A 22,813-nucleotide genomic window follows, 5' to 3' on the forward strand; every position below is an offset into this window, starting at 1 on the left:
TTATTATTGTTTCTGAGGAATTTTCTGCGTCCACCTTCATGTTGATAATATGGAGACAGTAGGTAATTCCGAAATGTCTGCCTACCAGACTACAAGAAGATAGCAAGGACATATCACTGCGAGAAATCTAATCTCTCAGATTAGTCAAGTTATCAGGTGAGTTGACATAAACTTTAACAGGAAAGGGTTTATCTCCCCAAAACAAATTTGAACCATACTGGTAGACTTCATTTCTTATAATATTATATTTCAGCATCCTGTTACACTCACACAATATATATGGATAAATACCGTCTTAAGTGCAACAAATTTTATTGTAGTTTTTACTTCTTTTCCTCCACCACACTACATGTTTCGGCCCTAAATGGCCATCATCAGGTGTGTATCACTCACGTAGCTGTTACACTGCTTGTTAAAATTTAAAATTACCAGTCTTTCTAATTGTATAAAATCTTTGTTAATTTAATTTTGTTAATTTAAAAATCAAATCGACGCGTGTAGATTAACAAAGATTTTATACAATTAGAAAGACTGGTAATTTTAAATTTTAACAAGCAGTGTAACAGCTACGTGAGTGATACACACCTGATGATGGCCATTTAGGGCCGAAACATGTAGTGTGGTGGAGGAAAAGAAGTAAAAACTACAATAAAATTTGTTGCACTTAAGACGGTATTTATCCATATATATTGTGTGAGTGTAACAGGATGCTGAAATATAATATTATAAGAAATGAAGTCTACCAGTATGGTTCAAATTTGTTTTGGGGAGATAAACCCTTTCCTGTTAAANCCAAATGCACCATATACGCAGACTGACTTTCCAAGTCTGGTCCATTCTAACATACGATACATGGTGGTATAGTTTCTTCCTAATAAGTTCCAGAAGCGGATAGGAAATTTCAAGCTATTTGCCTTACATCTGTCACAATAAGCTCAGTCCTTTAAAGCACATCCCAGTTCCCCAGTACAAAATGACAGAACTACACAGTTAGTTCAAATTTGAATGCATGTATAATTTTGTTGTGGAAGGCCAACCTCACTTCTGCAATTACTATTATCTCATATAATTTATAAATATTTAGCAAAGAGGTAAAAATATACAACAGAATTACTTTACTAATTTTTTGGTATGATTTCCGAAAGTGGCTTCTTAATCTGAAATAAAAAAGTAAAAGTAAAGTAAAGCTATCCCTGTGGAGTCCCATAGGGTTGTGAGATGTTGAAGTTCCACATTTTCTAGACAATCAGCTCATAGATGGAGGCAAGGCTCTTAATCTAAAGGAATAGCATAAATTTAAAGCAATTAGAAACTAATACTAACACAAATATTTGAAACCTCAACACTTTCCATATATATTTCATAAGGAGAATATTAAGAAGTGAGATAATTTTTATTACACATAAATCACGTATTATTGATGTGACATTGGTATGGATATGTTACAAGAGATGATCATGATCGAATTCTGTCTCGTATTCCGCAGGTGTCGGCTTCAAATATTGTCCAGGAGACCAGGGGGTTTCCCTGGGCTTCTCCAGCCCCTGCAGCTTTGCCGCGATATTGTATTAGTTAGGTAAATGATTCCACAACCTTTCAAGCGCAAGTTTCATTAGTAAACTCTATACAACTTTAGCACATGAAAGGAAGATAAGGTATTATACCGTCCTGGATATTTATTTCGAATCAGAGGAAAAGAGAAAGCGCAGAAGTATATATTTATGATGGACTTCCGGAAATATCTAATAGATGGAACGATAAACTAAAAAGTATGTCGTTGAATGAAATTTTGGTCTTAAAACTTCAATGAAATGACTGGAGGACGTCTCCCATTGACCATTTTGAAACTGCAAATATTGTAGCCTTCAGATTTAATCATAATGCATATCCAGACTATGACTGGGATTACCTCATGACCACCGTGAAGATAGTTGGTAGGCTGATGAACATTTACAGACGTGTCTACAGATGGCTTCAAAATATAACGCACTTGTGATACCGACATGGCTTACAGTTTCTTTGTGACTTTACGGATGGAAACTTCAATGGAAATTTGATACTCACACTGAAAATTGTAACAATATCGTTCACTTTATCTCCAGTATTAATGCCAGCTGCATAGAATGGCTTCGTGAAGGCTGGTTGCGTGTCAATTACATCAGTGACCTGGAAAAGGGAATTTAAAGAAACAGTCGTTAGAACATAGTCTGTGGCGCCTAACTATCTAAGTCTGGTCCTTCATAACATGGCGGTATATGGCGGTTTATTTCTCTAGCAAAATACTTTCCTGACGGATATAAAATTTCAAGCCATTCGCACTTTCAAATTTGATACAGTGGCCTTTATTTCTTGGACACATACATCACAGTTGCTTATCAATAGCAGAGCTATCGATTTGGTTCAGGGGCGAATGATACTTTCACAGAAACTTAGCAATAAGAATATTATACAATAAAACAATTCTGGTTATATACAAATCACTTAATTGTGTCATACTGATGAAGTCAGAGAGGTAGCAAGTAAGAGTCCTGCTTCCTATTTTGGTGTTCTCGGGTTCGAGTCTCGGCCCGGAGACCAGCTGCAATGACTGAGGTGTCTGGATGAATGAGCACTTTGAAGGGTCCTATGTCACATTCGCCGTGTTTGTAAGCCGAATGTTGGCTTTCGTTTCGGGCCCGAGATTGTTTCGCAAGTGATTTTCTTATTCTTGTCCTCTGGGATCCCCTTCCTCTGGACGAGGACATGCCCCCCCCCTCTTTCTAAGTCGATCCCGTCTTCCTCTTCGATTTCCTCCCAAATCTTTGTCCTCTTCCAGCCAGCCTTCTTTGGTGGGTATTACCTTTGCTTTTATTTTCAAGTTCTCTTTTGTATGTTTTTGGCTTACTCTCTTCTGGATGCCGGTACGGGTCTAGTTTGTTGTGTTCTACTAATTTCTCCAGCTATTCTATTCTCCCGATGTCCTCTAAAACTGTATTTCCACTCACCACTTCTAAGGGCTTCAGAATGTTCCTTAATAATCTTTAGAGTGGTGTAGTTATTTGCAGTTACAACGTGTTATAATTATAGTAATCCTTAGAATGTTATAATTATTTGTCGTTACGACTTGGGAGTAACCAATAAAATTATTCATCAATCCAAACCCCATCTACAAGTCACTAAAACACGTGACAATACATTTACTATCTGCCCTACGAATCAAAAAATAAAAGAGTCCATGTATCTTAATAAATTGACAGGCAAAGGGATGCATGGACCATGTCCTGTTCACGGCGTGGGCACACATAATTTTGTAACCCCCTCCCCCAAACCCAAGTCAGTTCTAAAGACAGCCAGTCTCCTACGCTTCGCGTATGGGTTCTTTCCCCGAAAGCGCCCATACACGTACTAGTCTGGCTCGGCGAGCTTGATTCGGGAGCCGGGCTCGGGTTAATTTCACGACACACGCAAGAACTGACTCCCAACATTGCGACCCACATACGGACGAATTTGGCTCATTGGAACCTGAGCCGAGTCGGACTCGCGAGCCAGACTCGTACGTGTATGGGCCTCTTTAAGGGAAGGAGGCCAGAGAGTGAATTGTCTAGTTTCGGTGTCTGGAATTGTGGAATTTCTCAGCCGCCCACCTCGTCTACCCCTTCATCGTGTGATGTTTGGTACTGATCGAGTTCCTGTGTGCCTCAGCAAGGAGTCAAATATAATTACATAACTCGCCTAGTTTTCTCTTACCCGTACAGAAATATTTATAAGTAACAAGTGGAAAGACGTTCTGTATGGGTGTGAAACTTGGTCTCTGATATTAAGGGAGGAACATAGACTGAGGGTGTTTGAGAACAGGGTGTTGAGAAGAATATTTGGACCAAAGAGAGATGAAGTGACAGGAGGTTGGAGAAAACTGCATAATGAGGAGCTTCATAAATTGTAATCTTCTCCAAGGATAATTAGAGTGATCAAGTCAAGGAGGATGAGGTGGGCAGGTCATGTAGCAGGAATGTGGGAGACAAGGAATGCGTATATGATATTGGTGAGAAAGCCAGAAAGAAAGAGACCACAGGGAATACCAAGGCGTAGGTGGGTGGACAATATTAGAATGGATCTTAGAGAGATAGGATGGGATGGTATGGATTGGATATATCTGGCTCAGGATAGGGACCAGTGGAGGGTTCTTGTGAACACGGTGATGAACCTTCGGGTTCCATAAAATGCTGGGAAATTCTTGAGTAGCTACAGAATTGGCGGCTCCTCAAGAAGGGTTCAGCTCCATAAGTAAGTAAGTAATTAACAAGTGGAAAGACTTCTAAATTATATATATGTGAAAGTGCGTACATTTCTTGTCTGGCGTCATGATTTTCATTTCGAAGTGTCAAGATAAGTTTCAGTGTCCTGGAGAAATAAGTTCTGATAAAATTTTGGCTTTAAAAATTACCTACTTTCAATAACCAAACATACAAGTAAATAAAGGGCCTATTCTCAAGATGTAATTTTTTGTGTTACGTTACGCCTTCCACCCTTTAGCAACATGTTCTTTCCCACAACTTCAAAATCGAAAACTGTGAATGCGTGGTCAGCAATCCTACTTCATTATTTAGACTTCCTGTGTCAAATTTTCTACCCAGAGGCTGAAAGTTTTAATATCCTTAAACGAGGACACAACGACTTTCGGATCCTTCGTAAGTCAACATCATCATCATCCTCGCAATCGCATGCACTTACACAAACATAACCTCAAAATATACAGTATTTTACTTGGAAATAATTAGGACGAAGTTGGTGTTATACTAAACATCTGAGTATACACCATCAGAAGCACAATAGACCACTGTAGGTCGCGGTGCAAGGGCCGAGAAGGCCTATCCCTCATACATACACTATCAAATACAAAAGAATTTACTATATAAATGAATTTAATTACATACTTACATGTACGGTGACCTTTAGTTGGCTTTTTTGTTGCAGCTGACCCTGCGGTCCATCCGGGAAGTTAGTGACAACAACAGTGAGTGTGTAGACCTCCACAGCTTCTCGGTCCAGCTGCTTATTCAGTGAGAGAACTCCAGTGGTACTCTCCAGACTGAAATAATTATCGTCATTTCCAGCTGAAACAAATTATAACGAAAACCTGATGACTAACGCTACTGAAATGAAACGCCTTAAATTCATTAAATTGGAAACTCAACTGACGTAATAGTTCAGTTTAAAATGATCAGGTGCATGCCAGTATTTCTCGTAGTGCTTCTGTTACGAATTAAATTTATTCAAGGGGAAGACACAACGCCAGCATAGGCAAATGACTTGTGAGAAGTCGCTGTTTTTACTTAGTATCAGACGTGTTTGGGACGCGCTCCTCGGAATTCTGGATATAAAGTAACATATCGTGTCTAGGCAAAGATTTGGTAAATGCATTCCTGCGGCAACGGATAAGCAGACAACAATCTGATAACTTCCGTCGCTATGCAACGGGCTGTAAACACACCTTTGCTGCAATAGAGGAAGCGGTGTTTTCTGTCTGTCCGCCTCGAGGCTATATAACGAGGATCTTACGCAGCTGGAATTAGAATTGGGTCGAGTTGTGGAGATGGCAGTCATAGCTTATTGAATAGAAATGGCAAGAGAGGAATTAGACTATGCGAGGAAGACTTCATATGTGCTGCAGTTATTGTAAGACTCGTATAACGACTATGTGGCCATCCGTTGCCAGGATACGACTACTGAAGACTAAGAACCCTAATTCGTGTGTAACGGTGAACTGGAAAGTGTGTAGAATAGAGATAGCGCTGTATTGCCTGTAGTCCCGAAATCTGTGAATATATAAGGTGCAATATATCCAATCATCCAATCCGAAACTCCGTATATAGTCACTAATACACGTCATAATATACTTTAAGAACCCCATAACTACATGTCTTCGAGAAAGGCCATTTGCAGCAAATTCATAGTTCATTCGTCTAGAACCAAATTAATTATGCGGCATAGAAAATAACGAAACTCTGTAAATAAGTCAAATTTGTTGTAATTCATGTGCATTGCGTCTTACTTGAAAGCTACTTAAATAACGCAGCATAATTAAAGTTCACCGAATAATGTAAATTGTAATTGTTCGTGGTGGTAGATCAGTAAACCACGCCTTTCTTGTAACGACAGTGTTCAGTCGGCACGAGGATCTGGCGATCCCGTTAACCGACCGTGGACTGAGGCATCTTTGTTCCATCAGACCCGAGCATCTACCACATTTTATTATCCATTTCATTCATCAACGGTTCTACAGCCCTATGTTGGGTCCTGGCTTCTTCTTCAGTTTCGTAATCATTTCTGCGCTGTCGGTAGGACTCCTTGGACGAGTTATCAGCCTGTACCAAAGCGCTGCGTACACACAGGACAACACACACACATATTCATGTCGTAATTGGGAGTCGAACTCACGATCCCAGCGTTAGAACAAGCGAAAAAATTCACGTCTTAGACTACACGGACACTGTGATCGGCTTTAATTATCCATTCACTCGCTAATTTATCGGCCGGTTATCTGCTTCATGAAGTTACCCGAACTCTAGCACTCAAACCCAACTTATTTACAAACATAAACGTTACCTGAAGCCGAATAAGCTAATCAATTAAGTGCGTAACAACTTATATCTCTGACACCAAGTCCTTTGGGCAAGGAGGCTGAATAAAATTGTTTGTGAATATGAATGGATTCAAGCTGTCAGCACTCTGTTTAAGCCTTAGTGAACTGTTACTGATTCTTGTGGCATAATAAGTTAGATATAATGCAAGATATTAATTTCTGCATAACTGGATAACTCGCTCATGATGTACGAGTATGATATTGTGACGTGCATACTAATTGCTGGGCAACGACCCGCTAAACATATTCCCACAGAAGTAAACGTGCGGAAAAATAGGCCTTTCATTGCTCGTATAACGGACCAGTAAACAATAAAAGATGGTGGTTTCCGTGGAGTCCGTGCCGAAGAGGCCACAGTCAGAAGACGGACCAGTACGGCCGGAGTATAGAACAATAGAGGAATTGAACTGAGTGGCGTTTCCAGAATTGGCAGCTGCAGAAATAACAGAAAGGAACTGGACTGTGCAAAGAAGACGTCGCGTGTGATTTGAAGTGACAGTGAGACTGTGATAAATCCGTTGCTGGGATACGACTAGTGAAGGCTGAGAAGCTAGTGCATGTGCAACTGTAAACTGGAAAGTGTGTAGAATAGCGTTAGCGCTTCATTCTCTGTAGTTCCAAGTTGTGCGAATAAGGTGTCAATAAATCCAAACATCCAATCCAAAACTCGTCTTAAAAGTCACCCATACGCGTGTCAATATATTGGAAGAACAACTTACGTAGTATTTGTCGAGGTGCATGTGGACCTTCTGAGAAGTTTTTGTTATATTGCTTCCCTTTCTCTATGCATGTGAACGTTGTGGGACGTCATATTCGTCTGTCCATATGTTTAATCTCCAAATAACTTAAAGAGATTTACGTGTTGAATTCTTCACGAATTTCAACAATAAAGTTGTGAGTTTTTAGGTTCTCATAACAGTGAAAATGGCGATTTCTCTCTTTTGAAAGGTAGTGACATGTAGTCTAGTAGGTATCAACGTTTCGGAGGAGCCTACCACCTCCAACTTCAGGATATAAGTTTACATCATGGTACGCATGAAACCAGTCCTGATGTAGGCAGAGGGAGGAACACGACTGGGGCCTTATACGAACCATTAAGAGTACCTAGAACAGTGTTAGTAGTTATGTCCGTTTAAAGGGGTGTTTTCCAAGAACAATTATTCTATATACGGTGTTCTTCAACCCTAGTAGTTGAATGTGAGCCACGGAACAATCCTTCTATCTTCATCTCTCAGTACTATTTTGTCGGCGCTTTCCAACCATGAATCTGACGGCAGCCAGCTCCTTCGAGTTTCAGTAATTCTCTACCAGACCACACGGTGTTACATCCCATAAGTTTACGAGCATCTGCCTGCCATTCTTTACATTAATCGAATCGAGCATAATGTTGAATTTTAGCGTCCTCTTACACTGATTTTCACCCATGATATGTATACAGTGGCCGTCTTGTAGTGCACTCAGTTTCACTTGTTACTTCACGACATGTTTCGGCAACATAGTGCCATCATCAGGTGCCCTAAGTACGCTAATCTATTGCAATGCTTGCCTTTATATGTCTTTATAAAAGTATTTAAAAGGTGCGTATTTGTCAACTATAATAAATTTACACACACTAAAACTTGTTAAGATCATTCATCTTATGTGTCTTAATTAAAACTTGCGTGTGGTTCTTCCACTATGGGGGTCGTTTTTCTTATATTCTGTGTAAACCGTGTCTTGTGATGTGTGTTCCCTTCTTAGCTGCGAGTGTTGTTATGTTGTAACAGGTGAAATTGAATGCATTACAAGAAGGCCACTGTATACATATCATGGATGAATCGAGCATCATAACATAGCTAAAAGTAACAATTATATTGTTACAATTTAGGGATGTGACGGTAGACAGGATATTGACTAATTATTGGATTTATTGACACAACTCGGAAGTACGTGTACAAGTAGCCACATCGCTACCATTAATCTACACACTAGCACACGATGTCTTCTCAGATTTTACTAGTCGTATCCTACCAACGGACTTTAGCAATGAAGATCCTTCAGCTTCTCACCTTCAGGTCCTTCCTACCAGGCGACAATCTCGCAACTGAATTCTCGCGGTGCTCTGACTGACTAACTCCCAGGCTGGCGGGAATTTCGCACCAACCTCCTAATCCCTTCTTAGCAGACTGACTTTCGGCTCGCAGCTAACTGGATTGTCATCTCTTCTCAGCCTCCGTTGCAGAACTCAACTGAACTCCAAACTCTCATCTAACTCAATTCCGTTCAGCTGACGTGGGGTCCTCGTTGCATAGTCCCGGGGAGAACCAAAGAGAAAACATCTCCCCCAACAGTTCTTCTATTGTTGTTTACTTAGCGATAGCCCGGATATTGTTGACGTGTTTACCGACCTTTACCAAGAAATGCATGCCCCATTTCGCAATCGTAGCATATGAACGGCACTGCACTCTACAATATATTGAAAGTAATTATGTAACCGAAGCCGATATCTCATTAAGATCTGTAAATTCCATTTGAAACGTATGTCGATACGACGTAAATGTAACAAAGCACAATAAAGTAGTGCAAATTTATGCAGTTCAATCAGTAATGTCTCGAATAACTTATTCATTAGATCTTTAGGGAAGTGATCCATACCGCACGACAGTTAATATTAGTTTCGAGGTTAGGTGATGCTATGTGTTTGTGACGAAGAAGTACGGTTTGTTTATGCCTTTGATTAGTACCGCGAATACTACATTCGTAATTGAAACAAGGGAGCACAACATATAGGAAAAATTACAAAATTAAGAAAAGACCTCAGTAAACATTTCAATTCATCTAACCCATTTTCTGCCCAGACTATTGTAACGTGTACTGGGGGCATGCGTGACAAAAATAACGGGTTCCAGTTCGGATGATTGGATTTATTGGCACTTCGGTTACAAATTCTCTTAATCAACTAACTTATGACGTTATTGATATTCTACACACTTTCAGTTCACCGTTGCACACGCACTAGGATTCTCCTTCTTAGCTAGTCGTCTCCTGGTAACGGATCTCAATATAGACACTGTTACATCAAATCACTGTGAAGTATTCTTGCTATCTTGTCTTCAATCCCTCTGCACTCCTCTGTCCTAATCTGCACTCAATTAATCTTCACAATTCACTATGAACATGCTCCATTCTCGTCCTTGTACTCTCAACTGCACTGCACTGCAATAACTTAAGCTACAACAGATTCTGGTAATATAGGCTCCGCACGGATCTCACAGAAACACAAGTCGCGTAATTGCAATCTCGCCAGTCCATTGTCGCGCTGACTGCTGCCTAACAACGAGCTATAACATTCGTCCTATTGTTGCGTGCGAGTATCACGGGGTGTTTATTGAGTCGATGGCCAACGATGCTTTGATCAAATCTGTTAAGTCTGTATCACCGGACTACAGATTACTACAGCACACATATCCAGCGTAATATTTTACGTTTAGTATTGCAATGTGTGAATCTTCATTAAATATAACTTTTCTTGAATAATTATAAAAACATGTGCACTTATTATTAAAATGTTAATTTTAGAATTAAACTTTATTCAAATGAAATCATGTGAAGAAAGGGAAATAAAATTGAAAAATTTCCCAGCTGATTTCCCCCTGATGTTTTAAAATTAAAAAAAAAAAAATTACGAGTATAAAAGGTACAAATATATGAAACATTATTAGCAGGGCCCGGATTTTGATATGTCATCTCTTTTTCCTTGTATCCTATTCGATGCCCTTAAATATATAAATCCCGAAGATGAGCTGCTGGTTACAGAAATGTAATTTTTAGGTCATTTTTTGTTATTTTTCGTCATTTTTAAGTTTTTAGGAATTTTTTTCGGTTTGGGGGTAATTTATTGATAAATTATTGGACTTTTAAGGGTATTTCTTGTCATTTTAGCCATTTTAGGGAATTTTTATTCACATGTTTTCAGGAATATGAATAATATGCAAGTAAAGTGTTCTTTCGGCATGAACTGTCTTCGCTTGCTTGGAAACCGAGATCGTGGGTTCCAGTCCTACTCAGGGCATGGATGTTAATTTGTGTGTGCGCGTTTTTCTATGTTTGTGTACAGGTAGAGGCCTTGAGGCGAGATGATCACCCGCCCAAGGAGTCCTACCTAATGTGTAAGATCTAGAAAAACCGAAGTGAACGGAGAAGTTCATGGAGGTAGGCCTAGGCCCACTGGGGCTGTAGTGCCAAGGAAAAAAAAAGTGTTCTTTCTCTTTCTCCTGCATGTACAAAGGCAGCCTGCAGCCGCATCCCAAATGCCTGCTACCACAGTATGCAACAGTAAGTTATAATCCTGTCCCGTCCTTTCCGTTCGTTTTGCGACAAGTGCTGACATTACATATCATAAAATATTTTAAGCTGGCAGCAGCTGGCTGCGTCCCTTTCCAAGTTCTGTGCAAAGAAATTTGTTTAGTTAAAAATATTTCTAGTCGGAATCCCTCGCTTTTTCTGACATATTGTTGCTCAATAAAACTCCGTCTGTTTTCCGTTTCTCGCCCTTGACCGTACAGACAAAGATACGGTTGACGAAAGGTTCTCAGTGTGGAAAGTTCAGTTCTGTGTTGCGCTAGAGTGATTCATTTGTCACGATGCCTAAAGCAAAGCCATCTAATTCGTGTCGGTTAAAGCAGAGTGTAGCTGAATTTGGAGATGTTATATTTTCAACTGACAGTTACGTTTTATACTGCAAGATGTGTGAAACAAAAGTAGCGGCAGAAAAAAGATTCACAGTACAACAACAACAAATCGGTCGCGACAAGCATATACGGGTAGTGCAAATTTTGAACAGAAAGAAATCTGTGTAAATATTACTGCAACAATATTCATCTGAAAGTGGAAATAAGTCATCGGATTGTTTCACAGATTCGTGTGTTGCTCTGGTGTCTGTATCCTGGATGAATTCACGATCAGGAAAAACTACCTTTCCAGGTGCTACAACAATATCCTGGAAATGATTAGTAATAAAGTGCATGGGAAGAAGATTTGCGTTTCTATTGATGAGACCGGCGATACGGAGGCTCGCTGCGTGGCAAATGTCATCAGTGGAATCTTGGAAATTGATGGACCAGGTGAAGTGTTTCTGCTTACGAGAGAGGTGCTAGAATCCGTTAATCATTACACAATTTGTAAACTCTTTGACAGGTCACTCTTTCTACTGTGGCCAGAGGGTATACGTCACGACGTCGTCTTGCTTTCTGTGACCGATGCGGCCCCATATATTTTAAAACACGCCTGTCAATAAAGTCGTGTTATACGAAATTGGTACACGTTAATTGCCTAGCTCGTGCACTGCATAGAGTGACAGAGGAAGTGAGCTCAATTTCCACCGCAGCGACCGGGGTTCGATCCCGGGTCTGGTCAAGTGGGATTTGTGATGGACAAAGTGGCGCTGGGACGGATTTTCTTTGAGTACTTCGGTTTCCCCTGCCAATCTTCATTCCACCAAATTCTCCATCATCATAATTACCCGGGGCAGGCTACAATAGGCCAATCAGTGGACCCAGTTGGACTCCAGCCCCCACTAAGCGAATTTAAAAAATGTAAAAAATTGAGATCAAGATTTCCTCAAGTGGATGCTCTCGTGTCGTGGACGAAGAAGATTTTCATCAAGGCTCCAGCTCGTAAAATGCATTTTAAGTCTATGGCTCCTGGTGTTCCACTGTCCCCGGGACCCGTCATTACAAGGTGGGGAACGTGGATTGATGCTACACTGTACTACTGTGAACAGTTTCAGGTAGTGAAAAACACTGTAGATTCAATCAAGACGGAGGATGCGAGGGCAACTGAAGCTGCTCAGGAACAGTTCTCTTGCATCGAAATGGAAGGACAGCTGGGCCTTCATAAAGGCAAATTTCAGTTCCTATATAGAAGGAATCCATTGCTTGCAGGAGAAAGGAGCAACGCTAGAAGATTCTCTCTCGCTGATGAAAAGAAATAGCCAATGGTTTGGAGAAAGTGTCAAGGGACATTGGTAAAATGGTGTCAAGAAAAATGAAACTTGTTCCAGATAAAAACTCGGGCTATGAAAAATTATGCAGCATTTCTCGAATTCTGACAGGAGAGTCCTTCAGCGCTTTCAGGATTGAAGAGGAACTTACTGCTAGTGATTTGTTGCACTTCAAGTGTGCTCCCATTGTGTCTGCAGATGCGGAAAGGAGTTTCTCCAAGCACAAGAATGTGCTGTAGGACAGTAGGCGCTCTCTCACCTTCGAGAATCTCCGTATGTTGACTGTCATCTATTGCAACTCTGAATGCGGTAAGACTTAAATGTTGGAATACTCGTACATACTGTTTATGTACATTTGATAAGCGTTCGAACGCCGTAGAAAAGAATCGTATTTAAACATTTAGCTTCAAATTCAATCAATATTGCTTAATTTTCAACATAAAAACGAGGACGAACTTAAAAGAATAACGTTGAGTTCGCAGTGTTAATAAAGATTAAAAGTACATTTTAAAACAATTAGTAGATTTTCCATGACATGATACATTTTTATAATATATATTTATATAATATTTCTTAAATTTCCGGTCCTTTTTATAGCTCTTTTCTGCATTTTTTCGGTCATTTTAAAAATATTTTAGGTCATAAAATCCGGCCCCTGTTACAGAAGAAAGTGGGTGGTCAGTCACTGCGTGTAGATGTACAAGGAAATGTACTCACCAATTATGAAATAAAAATAAAGATCGTCAACGCATTCTTCTTCTTCTTCACAGTCTTCATCGTTGTTTGGATCCGTGACCTCGACATCAATTCTGTTCTTTTCTTGCAATCCTGTCACATTTTCTGTTTAAACATATAAATTCATGAGTGAGGATATTTTAACATAGGCATTAATAAATAAAGTAATCACTTAATTAAAATTGTTAAACGAATTTACCGGAAAAGGAGTATTCGTAGAAGACAAATGAAAGAATGGATCGAAGAAAAAGGACTTTAATGGGACGAAAGAGACAGATACTGCAAGCCTTGACTGTCTATGTCACTCTCGATTTTTCATCCGATATTGTCATTTGTGAAAAAATTGTGATGGATTCAAAATAAAATTTTCATCAGCACAGGCGTCTAAGTTGCCAAAGTACGCGGAAATCCCAAAATTTCGTGCAATAACTGAATCCATTCATTCATCAATGTCTCTACAAGCCTCTGTTGGGCCCTGGTCTCTTCTTCAGTTTCGTAATCTTTTTTACAGTGTCGGTAGGGCTCCTTGGACGGGGGATCAGCCCGTCGCAAGGCCGCTACCTACACATTTGCAACACAAACACAGAATAAACGCTCACACAGACATCCGTGTCTTGAGTGGGATTCGAAACCACGACCCCAGCTTTCGAGCGAGCGAAGATAATTCATACCTTAGACTGTCATGTTCATACTAACTGAATAATAAACATAATTTTATAATTTAAAATTAAATCTGAGTGTATTTGAAACGAGGTTAGAAATATCCAAGACAGGATAATGATCAGTAGTGAACTCTTGCGAACACGGAAATAAATCTTTCATAAGAGGTGAGGAATTCCTTGACTAAATGGAAAGATCATTAGGTTCTCAGGAAAAACTCTGACGCATAGTTTTTTTTATATTGTTAGTGGGCTGGGACTAAGTCCCTTGTACTGCGGTTACTTCTGTCCTATTGTACCAGCCCCAGATGGTAGGTGAGTATGATTGTGGAGCAATTGGTGGAATGAAGAAGGGCAGGCTAAACCGAAGTACTCGGACAAAACCCGCCCCAGCGCCACTTTGTCCACCACAAATCCCACTTGACTAGACCAGGGATCGAACCCGGGCAATAGCGGTGGGAAGCCAGCTACTAACCGCTTGAGCTATGGCGCGGCCTTCTAACGCATAGTTACACATAGTTTACTGAAGTTACTTTAATAATCATATTTGCTTCTTTCTACCTGTGAATGAGGTTTCCCATTCAGACTGAGCGAACGTCGGTTCGTATTCTGTTGTTAACTTCAGCCTTACATGAGTCTGTATTCTTGTACACTGTTTCACCTCCTCGCCATCACATGCTTCTACTGTCAGCTGAAATAGATACAAAAATTGAACTCATGTACTGACATGTGTATGCAGTGTTTAAATTGTTAGTTGCACATAAATAAAAAATGCAGTAAGCTGTCTATACAGTGCACTCCTGAGGAGTACTTCTCGGTCTGACATAATGGGAAGAACGTCACAAGCTCAAAATGTAACTCATTAAATTTACAGTTGCCTGTAAAATTGTCGTGATTGTCCTTCAAAAAGAAGAAACATATTTATGGTTTAAAAATATTGATATAACAGATTAATAAAATAAAATATTGCCGAATAGTAAGAAAAATTGTAAATAAAATATTTCGGGAGGTATGCATTTATATGAAGAGTTAAAATGTGTTAATGTAATCCTGTCCTACATATATATATATATATGTCCCTCTCTATTATGCGCTCCTGTCTTCCAACAGTAGATTTGTAAACAGACAAAATATCATAGAAACAAAGAAGTTCTAGAAAGAAGTTTTTCGATGTCAGAAATTTCTATGAAAAATGGTCTAGCAGTTTCAGTTTCATATTTGATATGTTTACCGGCGATTTTATGTGACGGCCTAAAATGGCTTCCGCTTTCATCTCTATAAATATAGCAACGTATGAGGGGATTGAGTGACTAATAATAACGGGGTCTTGATTGGATGATTGGATTTACTGGCACTTCTGTGACAATTACAGTCAGTTATAAGAGCTTACAATCAATGACTGTCTGAGACTCGCTCCAGCCCTTACTGGACCAAGAGAGCCTTCTCTTCCGCTGTGACGAAAGACGAGTCATTATAATTTTCATTTCATGCATCCTGTTGTGTTAGAAAGTACAACTTCTTTATTAACCGTCACAACACAACAAATATCAAGGCAGAGCCGTTGCTGGCTACTGACCTTGATATTTATTGTGTTGTGACGGTTGTAATAAAGAAGTTGTAGGCCTAAAGAGTCACTATGACTGAATCACTGGACTCCCTTATGAATGCGAATAATTGAACTCTCCTGGACTGAATTAACTTCCAGGTGACCCGAATATAGATCACCATCTCAAACGGTTCCTATATTATTCTGTTTCATCTGTTGACATGGGAACGTACTCACAGAACCGTGGCACAGCAATAGGTTATTCCAGTGACTCATTGCAGCGGGAACGTGCTCGCTAAGCTCTGGCTCCACTCTTACGGCTTTCAGGCGTCATGTCACAATATTTATCACAGAGAAAGTGTTTCGGAGAAACGTTGCAGAAACAGCTAAAGCTAACATTTTATGACCTATCTTTTAGGGTTCTCTAGAAAAACAGGAGAAAATATTTGGGGTACATTTTCACTAGCAACAAATACCTACAGGAAACAGTGGAGGTAAAGGAAACCAAACAAGAAGTTCTGGGAACAACTGAACACCCACTTTTCTTTCACTAAATTTGGAGCATTTGATACAGATAGGAGTATATAGTAAAAGTAAACTTGTCCCCGTGCGTAATTAATTAAGCACTAAACCATAAAGATACTTGGTTAACTATAAATATAGCTCCATCATTCTTGACTTCTGGATTAGATGAAGATAAGTGGTCAGCTTCACGCCCCGACCGCTTTGCCCTCACCCCGGGAGAGAGATTAACTGGTAACCATTGGATAGGAGGTCGGGTTGACTCAAAATCCGATCTGGATCACGTGGAGGAATGAAAATGACTCTCTTAGGTTGACTCAGGTGTCATGACATACATACCAATATTTATGACGATCATTTCAGGGACTGAAGTAATATTTAGGTTAATATCTCAACAGCTTGAGAGGATGTAGTGTTGGTATTACCTATCGGCGGTATTTGTGAAGTATGCCGCTGAGATGATGGCATTAGGTCGCGTGATATATATGCCGAGTTTCATGAAGTTATTCGTGTAATTAGATTCAGACATTCAAGTGATATTAATGTTGTTACTTCAAGAACATTAGAGGCTGCAATGTTGGTGTTACTGATGGAAGGAATCCATTAAGCATGTTGTTGTGATCGCCTCGGATGCCATGAAATTCTTACGAAATGAACATGACCATTGTTAAGACATTCAGGTAATATTAAGGTAATTTCCACAATATTTGGGAGGCCGTAATGTTAGTATTATTGATTGGATGAATTTATGATTGACACCGTTGGCTTGATCTACGTTTCAATTTTCATTAAGTTTGGTACCGTTGTCCAAGCAATACTGAGGTTTTGCCTCAACAATTTTAGAGGCTGCAATGTTGGTATTATTGAAAAGAGGGTTTTGTGAAGGAGGCCACTGAAATAGTCTCGGTGGAATTCATTAGATATTTACTAGACCGTACGGTGTTATACCCCACCAGACACAACTCTTGATATTTGCCCCTGTGAGAACCTGAGATCCAAAAGAGATCTTTCATTCTTTTAACACTGTGTTCTATTACCAGTTGCAGCTCGTGGTCGGTCGAACAGGTGGATCAGTGCCAATATTTTAGTAATGAGAGAACAATGTGTTTTCTTATTAAAATGTTTACATTTTAAGGGTTAATTTTATACGTCACATAATACCCATAATACTGTAGCAAGAAAAGCCGTTACTATGCGATGACCTCTAGGTAAGCAGATATACCAAGGCCGTTTCTGAGCAACGGCTTGGTAAATATATTCCCGCAGCAACGAATCGACGAGTAACAATAGAAGTGTTCTCGGAAACGAGATGTTTCTACTTGGTCCGTGCAGATATGTTATAAGGAAGACAACTGGGGCGACCAAGCCTGTTCTGTACGGGAGTCTGTGAAGAGGGGACTTGAGTAGGGGGCAGAGGAATAACCACTGTTGGAGCCGTTACCAGGAAACTTCTAATAACACACTGAGCACACTAGACTGTGATCTCTAGTGAATTGTGAAGTATGGAAATAGCGCTAGTGTTATAGTTATTTGTAGACACAACCTGTAAGTGGACAATGAATCTACTCACCAGTCTAAACCCCACGTGTAGTCACACATACTACGTGAAAATACTTTTGGATGGGAGGGAATTTAGGCTCATTTTCATTGCCACGAACACTTGAAACAAAAGTGTCTGTGCCCCATTCTTAGACTGAGGCGGAACACTTTACTCCTCCAGGCAGAAGCATGATGTCTCCTTGGTTCAAAGGAGGATTGGGACTTTGCTGGCCTCCTCTGTGATGGGTCGACAGTGCAGAAGGGTACAATGACCGACGATTTTATAGGCATTTCAGCAGGATGCATATCAGCATAAAAATGCACTATTTATATCACTTATCGCGCCGGTAGGCTGTATCGCCCGCATATTTCTTTCGGATGTATTTGGTAATGACAAAGAGACATGCAACACTGAATCATTTGGAATTTTATATTTTACCATCCCATTGCATTGAAGAATTATCATTGTTCTTAAAGCACCCGTCAATTATGTAACATCTAGAATATGTTTCTCACTAAAATGTGACTTAAATATGTATGATATTGAAATCATAAAAAATCATTAGGACACTAAAAGTATAGCTTATACATTAAAAGTGATTATCAAATTACTAAAATATTTCTAGTTTTACTTTTTTTTCATTTTACAACATATTTCGACCGCATATGGGCCATCATCAGGCAATTTTTCTTTTGTTTTTGGTGAGACCACTGCACTGTTCACTTGTTCACCGTGCTGCCATACACGTCGTTGTTTAGTTTTTATCTCATCGCTAGAATGCTGTCGTTGTATTCGGAATTGTCTTTAAATTCAGTTCGGCATTCTAATAGTTTATTATAATTAGGCGCACTCTATTGAATATTTGGTTAAGACCGCTAAATTGTAAGCTATATATCATGATTTTGGATTAAGGAGATAGTCAGGTTCTTACATTCAGAACTCGACTTAACCACATTCTTGCTGTGTGAAGAGCATGCCGTCACTTGCAACAGTTCCTAGAACTTTTGACTGTTTCACACACGACGACAGAGCTTTGGTTACATGATATTTCATAAGTAAGAGAAGCAATAAGCCAAAATTAAGTTAGCCCGATAACCCAAACAAGTTTATTATGTAGCCTATATCAAAAAACTCTCATGAGTGTCGTTCGTGATATAAGGGCTAAATTCGCTTACCAAATCCATCTGATTGTGAAATACAAAAGTTTGGGACCAGGAATTTTTGAACTAGGCCAATAAGATATATTTGAGGGAGGCAACTTCTGGTGGAAGCTGACGTTCTGAGAAGCTAGCTGATTCAGAGCAGATTAATTCCCAAAAACACTCCGGGTTCGACTTGAAAAGCATTCGGAAACAGAAATCCCCGCTCCACAGAAATGCCTTTCCACTTATTTAGACCCTCTTAAATACTAAATTATTAAGGGATCATAGTAGAAGTTTCGGCTATAAATTCAACTTAAAACCAACAATAAAGTGCTTAACGTTATTAAAGTGGACCTGTACTCGTTTGCATATCGGTGTGACTACATGCGCAGTTTCCCCGTAATTATTCTTCCATAAATGAACCAGCAAGTGCAACCATTGTTGTCAATGTCAGCATGCGTGTGTCCTACAGTGCTCCTCGTGTCCTCCTAGTGAAGGCCCGGTAAGACCTGGGGTCTGATCCCCTGTTCTACCAGACACAAGACTGAGCTAGTCACCCCGCTACATCTCCTTGCCAGAAGGCACCCTACAAATTTGTAGACACCGCCGCTTCGTGACTAAATGGTGCCCAAACAAGTCCTTCAGCCTTTCAAACCAATCATATCAACACCCACGGAAAGGAAGGAGGTAAGGTTAACCTCAAAGCAGATGAGTTCTACAACCACGGACGTGGCGGCAAACTAAACCGTTACAAGAGGTCGCGTCCAACTCGGCGCCCTCCATTCTCCGAAACTCTACTACTGAAAGGGCGAAAGTGATATAAGTCGCTAACACCGCGGGGCCTGACCAACTGTAAGTGGCTCCCAACGAGGGAAAGAAGACAGCTGTAGCATTTCAACATCGCTTTAACTCAATGCACGGCATCTGTTTAGGACATGTATTTCTTTGTTGCAGTATTATCGCCCTTGAAATTACTGCTAATTTTGTCATGGTCCACCATTAACTCAGGGTATCAGTTAAACTTTCCTCTCACAGCAAAAACACATGCAAGCCCTCACGCGCTCGTCTTACACTTTTATTTAATCTCTTATAAACAAATAAGAAGAGAAAAGTAAAATAGTAATTCGTGATTTTCTCAGAATGTAACCAAAACACTTATTGCATATAGTGAAAGGGACGTTGGTGGGAAAGGCAGAAGGAAAGAGACCACTGGAAAGACCAAGGCGTAGGTGGGTGGACAATATTAGAATGGATCTTAGAGAGATAGGATGGGATGGTATGGATTTGATAGATCTGGCTCAGGATAGAGATCAGTGGAGGGCTCTTGTGAACACGGTAATGAACCTTCGGGTTCCATAAAATCCCGGGAAATTCTTGAGTAGCTGCGGAATTGGCGGCTCCTCCAGAAGGGCTCAGCTCCACGAGTAAGTAAGTAGTAAGTAAGTGAAAGAGAGACTAGTGGCACAGACATGAACACACGGAATTCTACGAGGCCCGCAATCCACTGACGGCCTAACAAAGAAACACGCTTGCAAGTAGAGAGCGTGATATCTATCAAGTATCATAAACAGTCTGAAGGAACGTCCATGCAAAAAGTGATCTAAGACCAAGGCACCGAGACAAAGACCTCCATGAGCTTCTTGCAACCTAAGCAAATTCTCTGTCGTTTAAAATCAAAATCTCTTTATGCCAAACACAAAAAAAGTAAAAAAGCAGATCTCTATCAAACGACTTCTATGCCATGATAATGCAACGCTGCTTGCTCATAGACAACCGTTGAACTGTTGGGGGTGAAGTTTCTTACCTCAAATCTCCTTTCCATGTCCTCAGTAAACTCTTTAACGAGCCACAATTCGTCATTTGACATCGTGAGGTACTGCAACGCAACGTCTGAAAAATAAAATAGTAGAATTATACACACCCAAAGGGAATCATATGAAGGTATGATTATGATATTCTCCTCAATAAATTTGTTCGGTCAATTAAATTTATGTATCTCTTTCGTTATATTCAGGAACATAAGAAATGGATTCAGCACAAATTCTGCACAAAAATTAAGTAAGAACTTGGTTCCCAATTTTGGGTATGCTAGACCGTTTTCTGAATTTATTCAATCAGATTGCAATTGTATAAAAAGTAAAGATGCATTATTAATAAAAGTATAATTAATTTTTATAGTTTCCAATTTTGTATTTCTGTCGTTTGCTTATTGCTTTGCTGTAATTTTCAAAACTTCCAAGATTTTCTCTAAAATTCATCCTCCAAATCAGAATTAGGTTCAAATATTGCCCTGCAGTAACTATATAAAGCTCACCGGCATTTCTGTTGTTCAAACTATTAGCCTTAAGAAACTGTTTCGAAAAATACGGCGTACATCATCCATCAGAGCGCCGTTGGTCGTCAGCGCGTTCGCAATGTTGAAATGGAAAGAAATTTTATACAAGCATATATCTTGAGTTACGGAAAATGGCATCGTTATTTGGGAGTTTCCGAATAGAAAATGGGTTTTGGGTGTAGAGTTAACTTGCGCGATCGCCATTTTTTGACATCCATTGCATGTTTTTTTTTCAAGTACACAATATTTATTCCCATGGTTTTCTTCTCCTTTTACAAATAAATAATTAAATAAATTTAATCCCTGAAGTCTGAAGAAAATTCTAGTGAGGCGAAGTTTGTAGAATAATCCGAGTAATTTGGGGGGTAAATGTTTCTTTAATTAACAGACTTCATAACGTCAGTAATTTGTGCCACGTGTATGCTCAGCTTTAGTGTAGAAAATATTTTACAGCAATATCCTGCATTAGAAAAGAAGTCATAACACATAAATTTATATAGTAACTGTAATATACCGTCGCTGATATTCAGGCTTATGGTTGTTTTAAGAACATACACCTATCACAAATTGCACAACTAAAAGGAGCACATACATCGACATCAAAGTTAAATAATCATTTAAAATGTATCATTTTTATTCACTGTTAAGGAAATAAAGAAAACAATAACTAAGTATCTATTTGGCCGCGCCACAGCTCAAGCGGTTAGTAGCTGGCTTCCCACCGCGGCGGCCCGGGTTCGATCCCGGGTCTGGTCAAGTGGAGTTTGTGGTGGACAAAGTGGCGCTGGGGCAGGTTTTCTTCGAGTACTTCGGTTTCCCCTGCCAATCTTCATTCCACCAATTGCTCCACAATCACCCTCACCTATCATCTGGGGCTGATACAATAGATCAGAAGTGGCCGCAGTACAAGGGACTTAGTCCCAACCCACTAACATTAAAAAGATTAAGTATCTATTTGAGTAGTTATCGATAGTCCTAAATAAATAATATATTACAAGATCATATATTTCGAGACTTTCCCAATTGTGAAGGCTCATATTCAGGGTTATGACACACACAGTTCGATAGACGAGGACGTAGCAGACTAAATGGTAACGTAAACTAGAAGATGATAATAGCACCCGTGTGTTGTCTGCCATATTCGTGCTCGGTCACTTAAAACCAGTTGACGCGTTGCAATTAAACACAATAATATATGTTAACGCTAGGATTTGACAGGATATGTGAATTTATATTATTTCATGTCTACTACAATTGGGTTATGTGGAACTCATAATTTTTACAAGAGTCTCAAAAACGAATCCTCCTAAAATACTGAGTAATTACAATAAATTACATTGAATTCAAGTTTTGGAACTCACAATATAATATATTTGATTAATATTTAATAATATTAATTGAAACACTGTCGGCTGATTTTGTCTGCAAAATTTTCAAGAATTCAATAATATTTAATTTGTTTCTGAAAAGTAAATACATAACATGGACAAAATGGCGAGTGTCAGAAATGCTACGACCGTCAAGTACAAATTTCCAGTGCTGTTTTCTAAAATTAGCATTTATGCTTATTTTATCCTGTAATAAATAACGTATTGATCAATGTTTATTGTATCAAAAACTTTGTTATTGACGTAAAAAGTACTTGGGATTAAAAATTCATTCATTCTTTTCCTTAGCTCAAAATTTAATTACTTTAAGCGACGTCCGTAGTCGAGGTAACGTTCCCACCTCA

The 22,813-nt window shown here is 39.5% G+C and overlaps 1 protein-coding gene across 1 annotated transcript in view; it reads right to left on the reverse strand.

Moving 5' to 3' along the window:
- LOC111868883 (cadherin-23) overlaps nt 1-22,813 on the reverse strand; it is a 95,242-nt gene that overhangs the window by 20,317 nt on the left and 52,112 nt on the right. The window contains exons 19-23 of the mRNA XM_023859948.2: nt 20,551-20,636; nt 14,558-14,687; nt 13,320-13,442; nt 4,918-5,093; nt 2,065-2,166 (exon numbers count right to left, since the gene is read on the reverse strand). Coding sequence (XP_023715716.1) covers nt 2,065-2,166; nt 4,918-5,093; nt 13,320-13,442; nt 14,558-14,687; nt 20,551-20,636 — 617 coding nt within the window. The remainder of the gene's footprint in view (nt 1-2,064; nt 2,167-4,917; nt 5,094-13,319; nt 13,443-14,557; nt 14,688-20,550; nt 20,637-22,813) is intronic.

This window comes from Cryptotermes secundus, unplaced genomic scaffold (genome assembly GCF_002891405.2).
Source record: "Cryptotermes secundus unplaced genomic scaffold, Csec_1.0 scaffold592, whole genome shotgun sequence".
Taxonomy (NCBI): Eukaryota; Metazoa; Arthropoda; class Insecta; order Blattodea; family Kalotermitidae; genus Cryptotermes; species Cryptotermes secundus.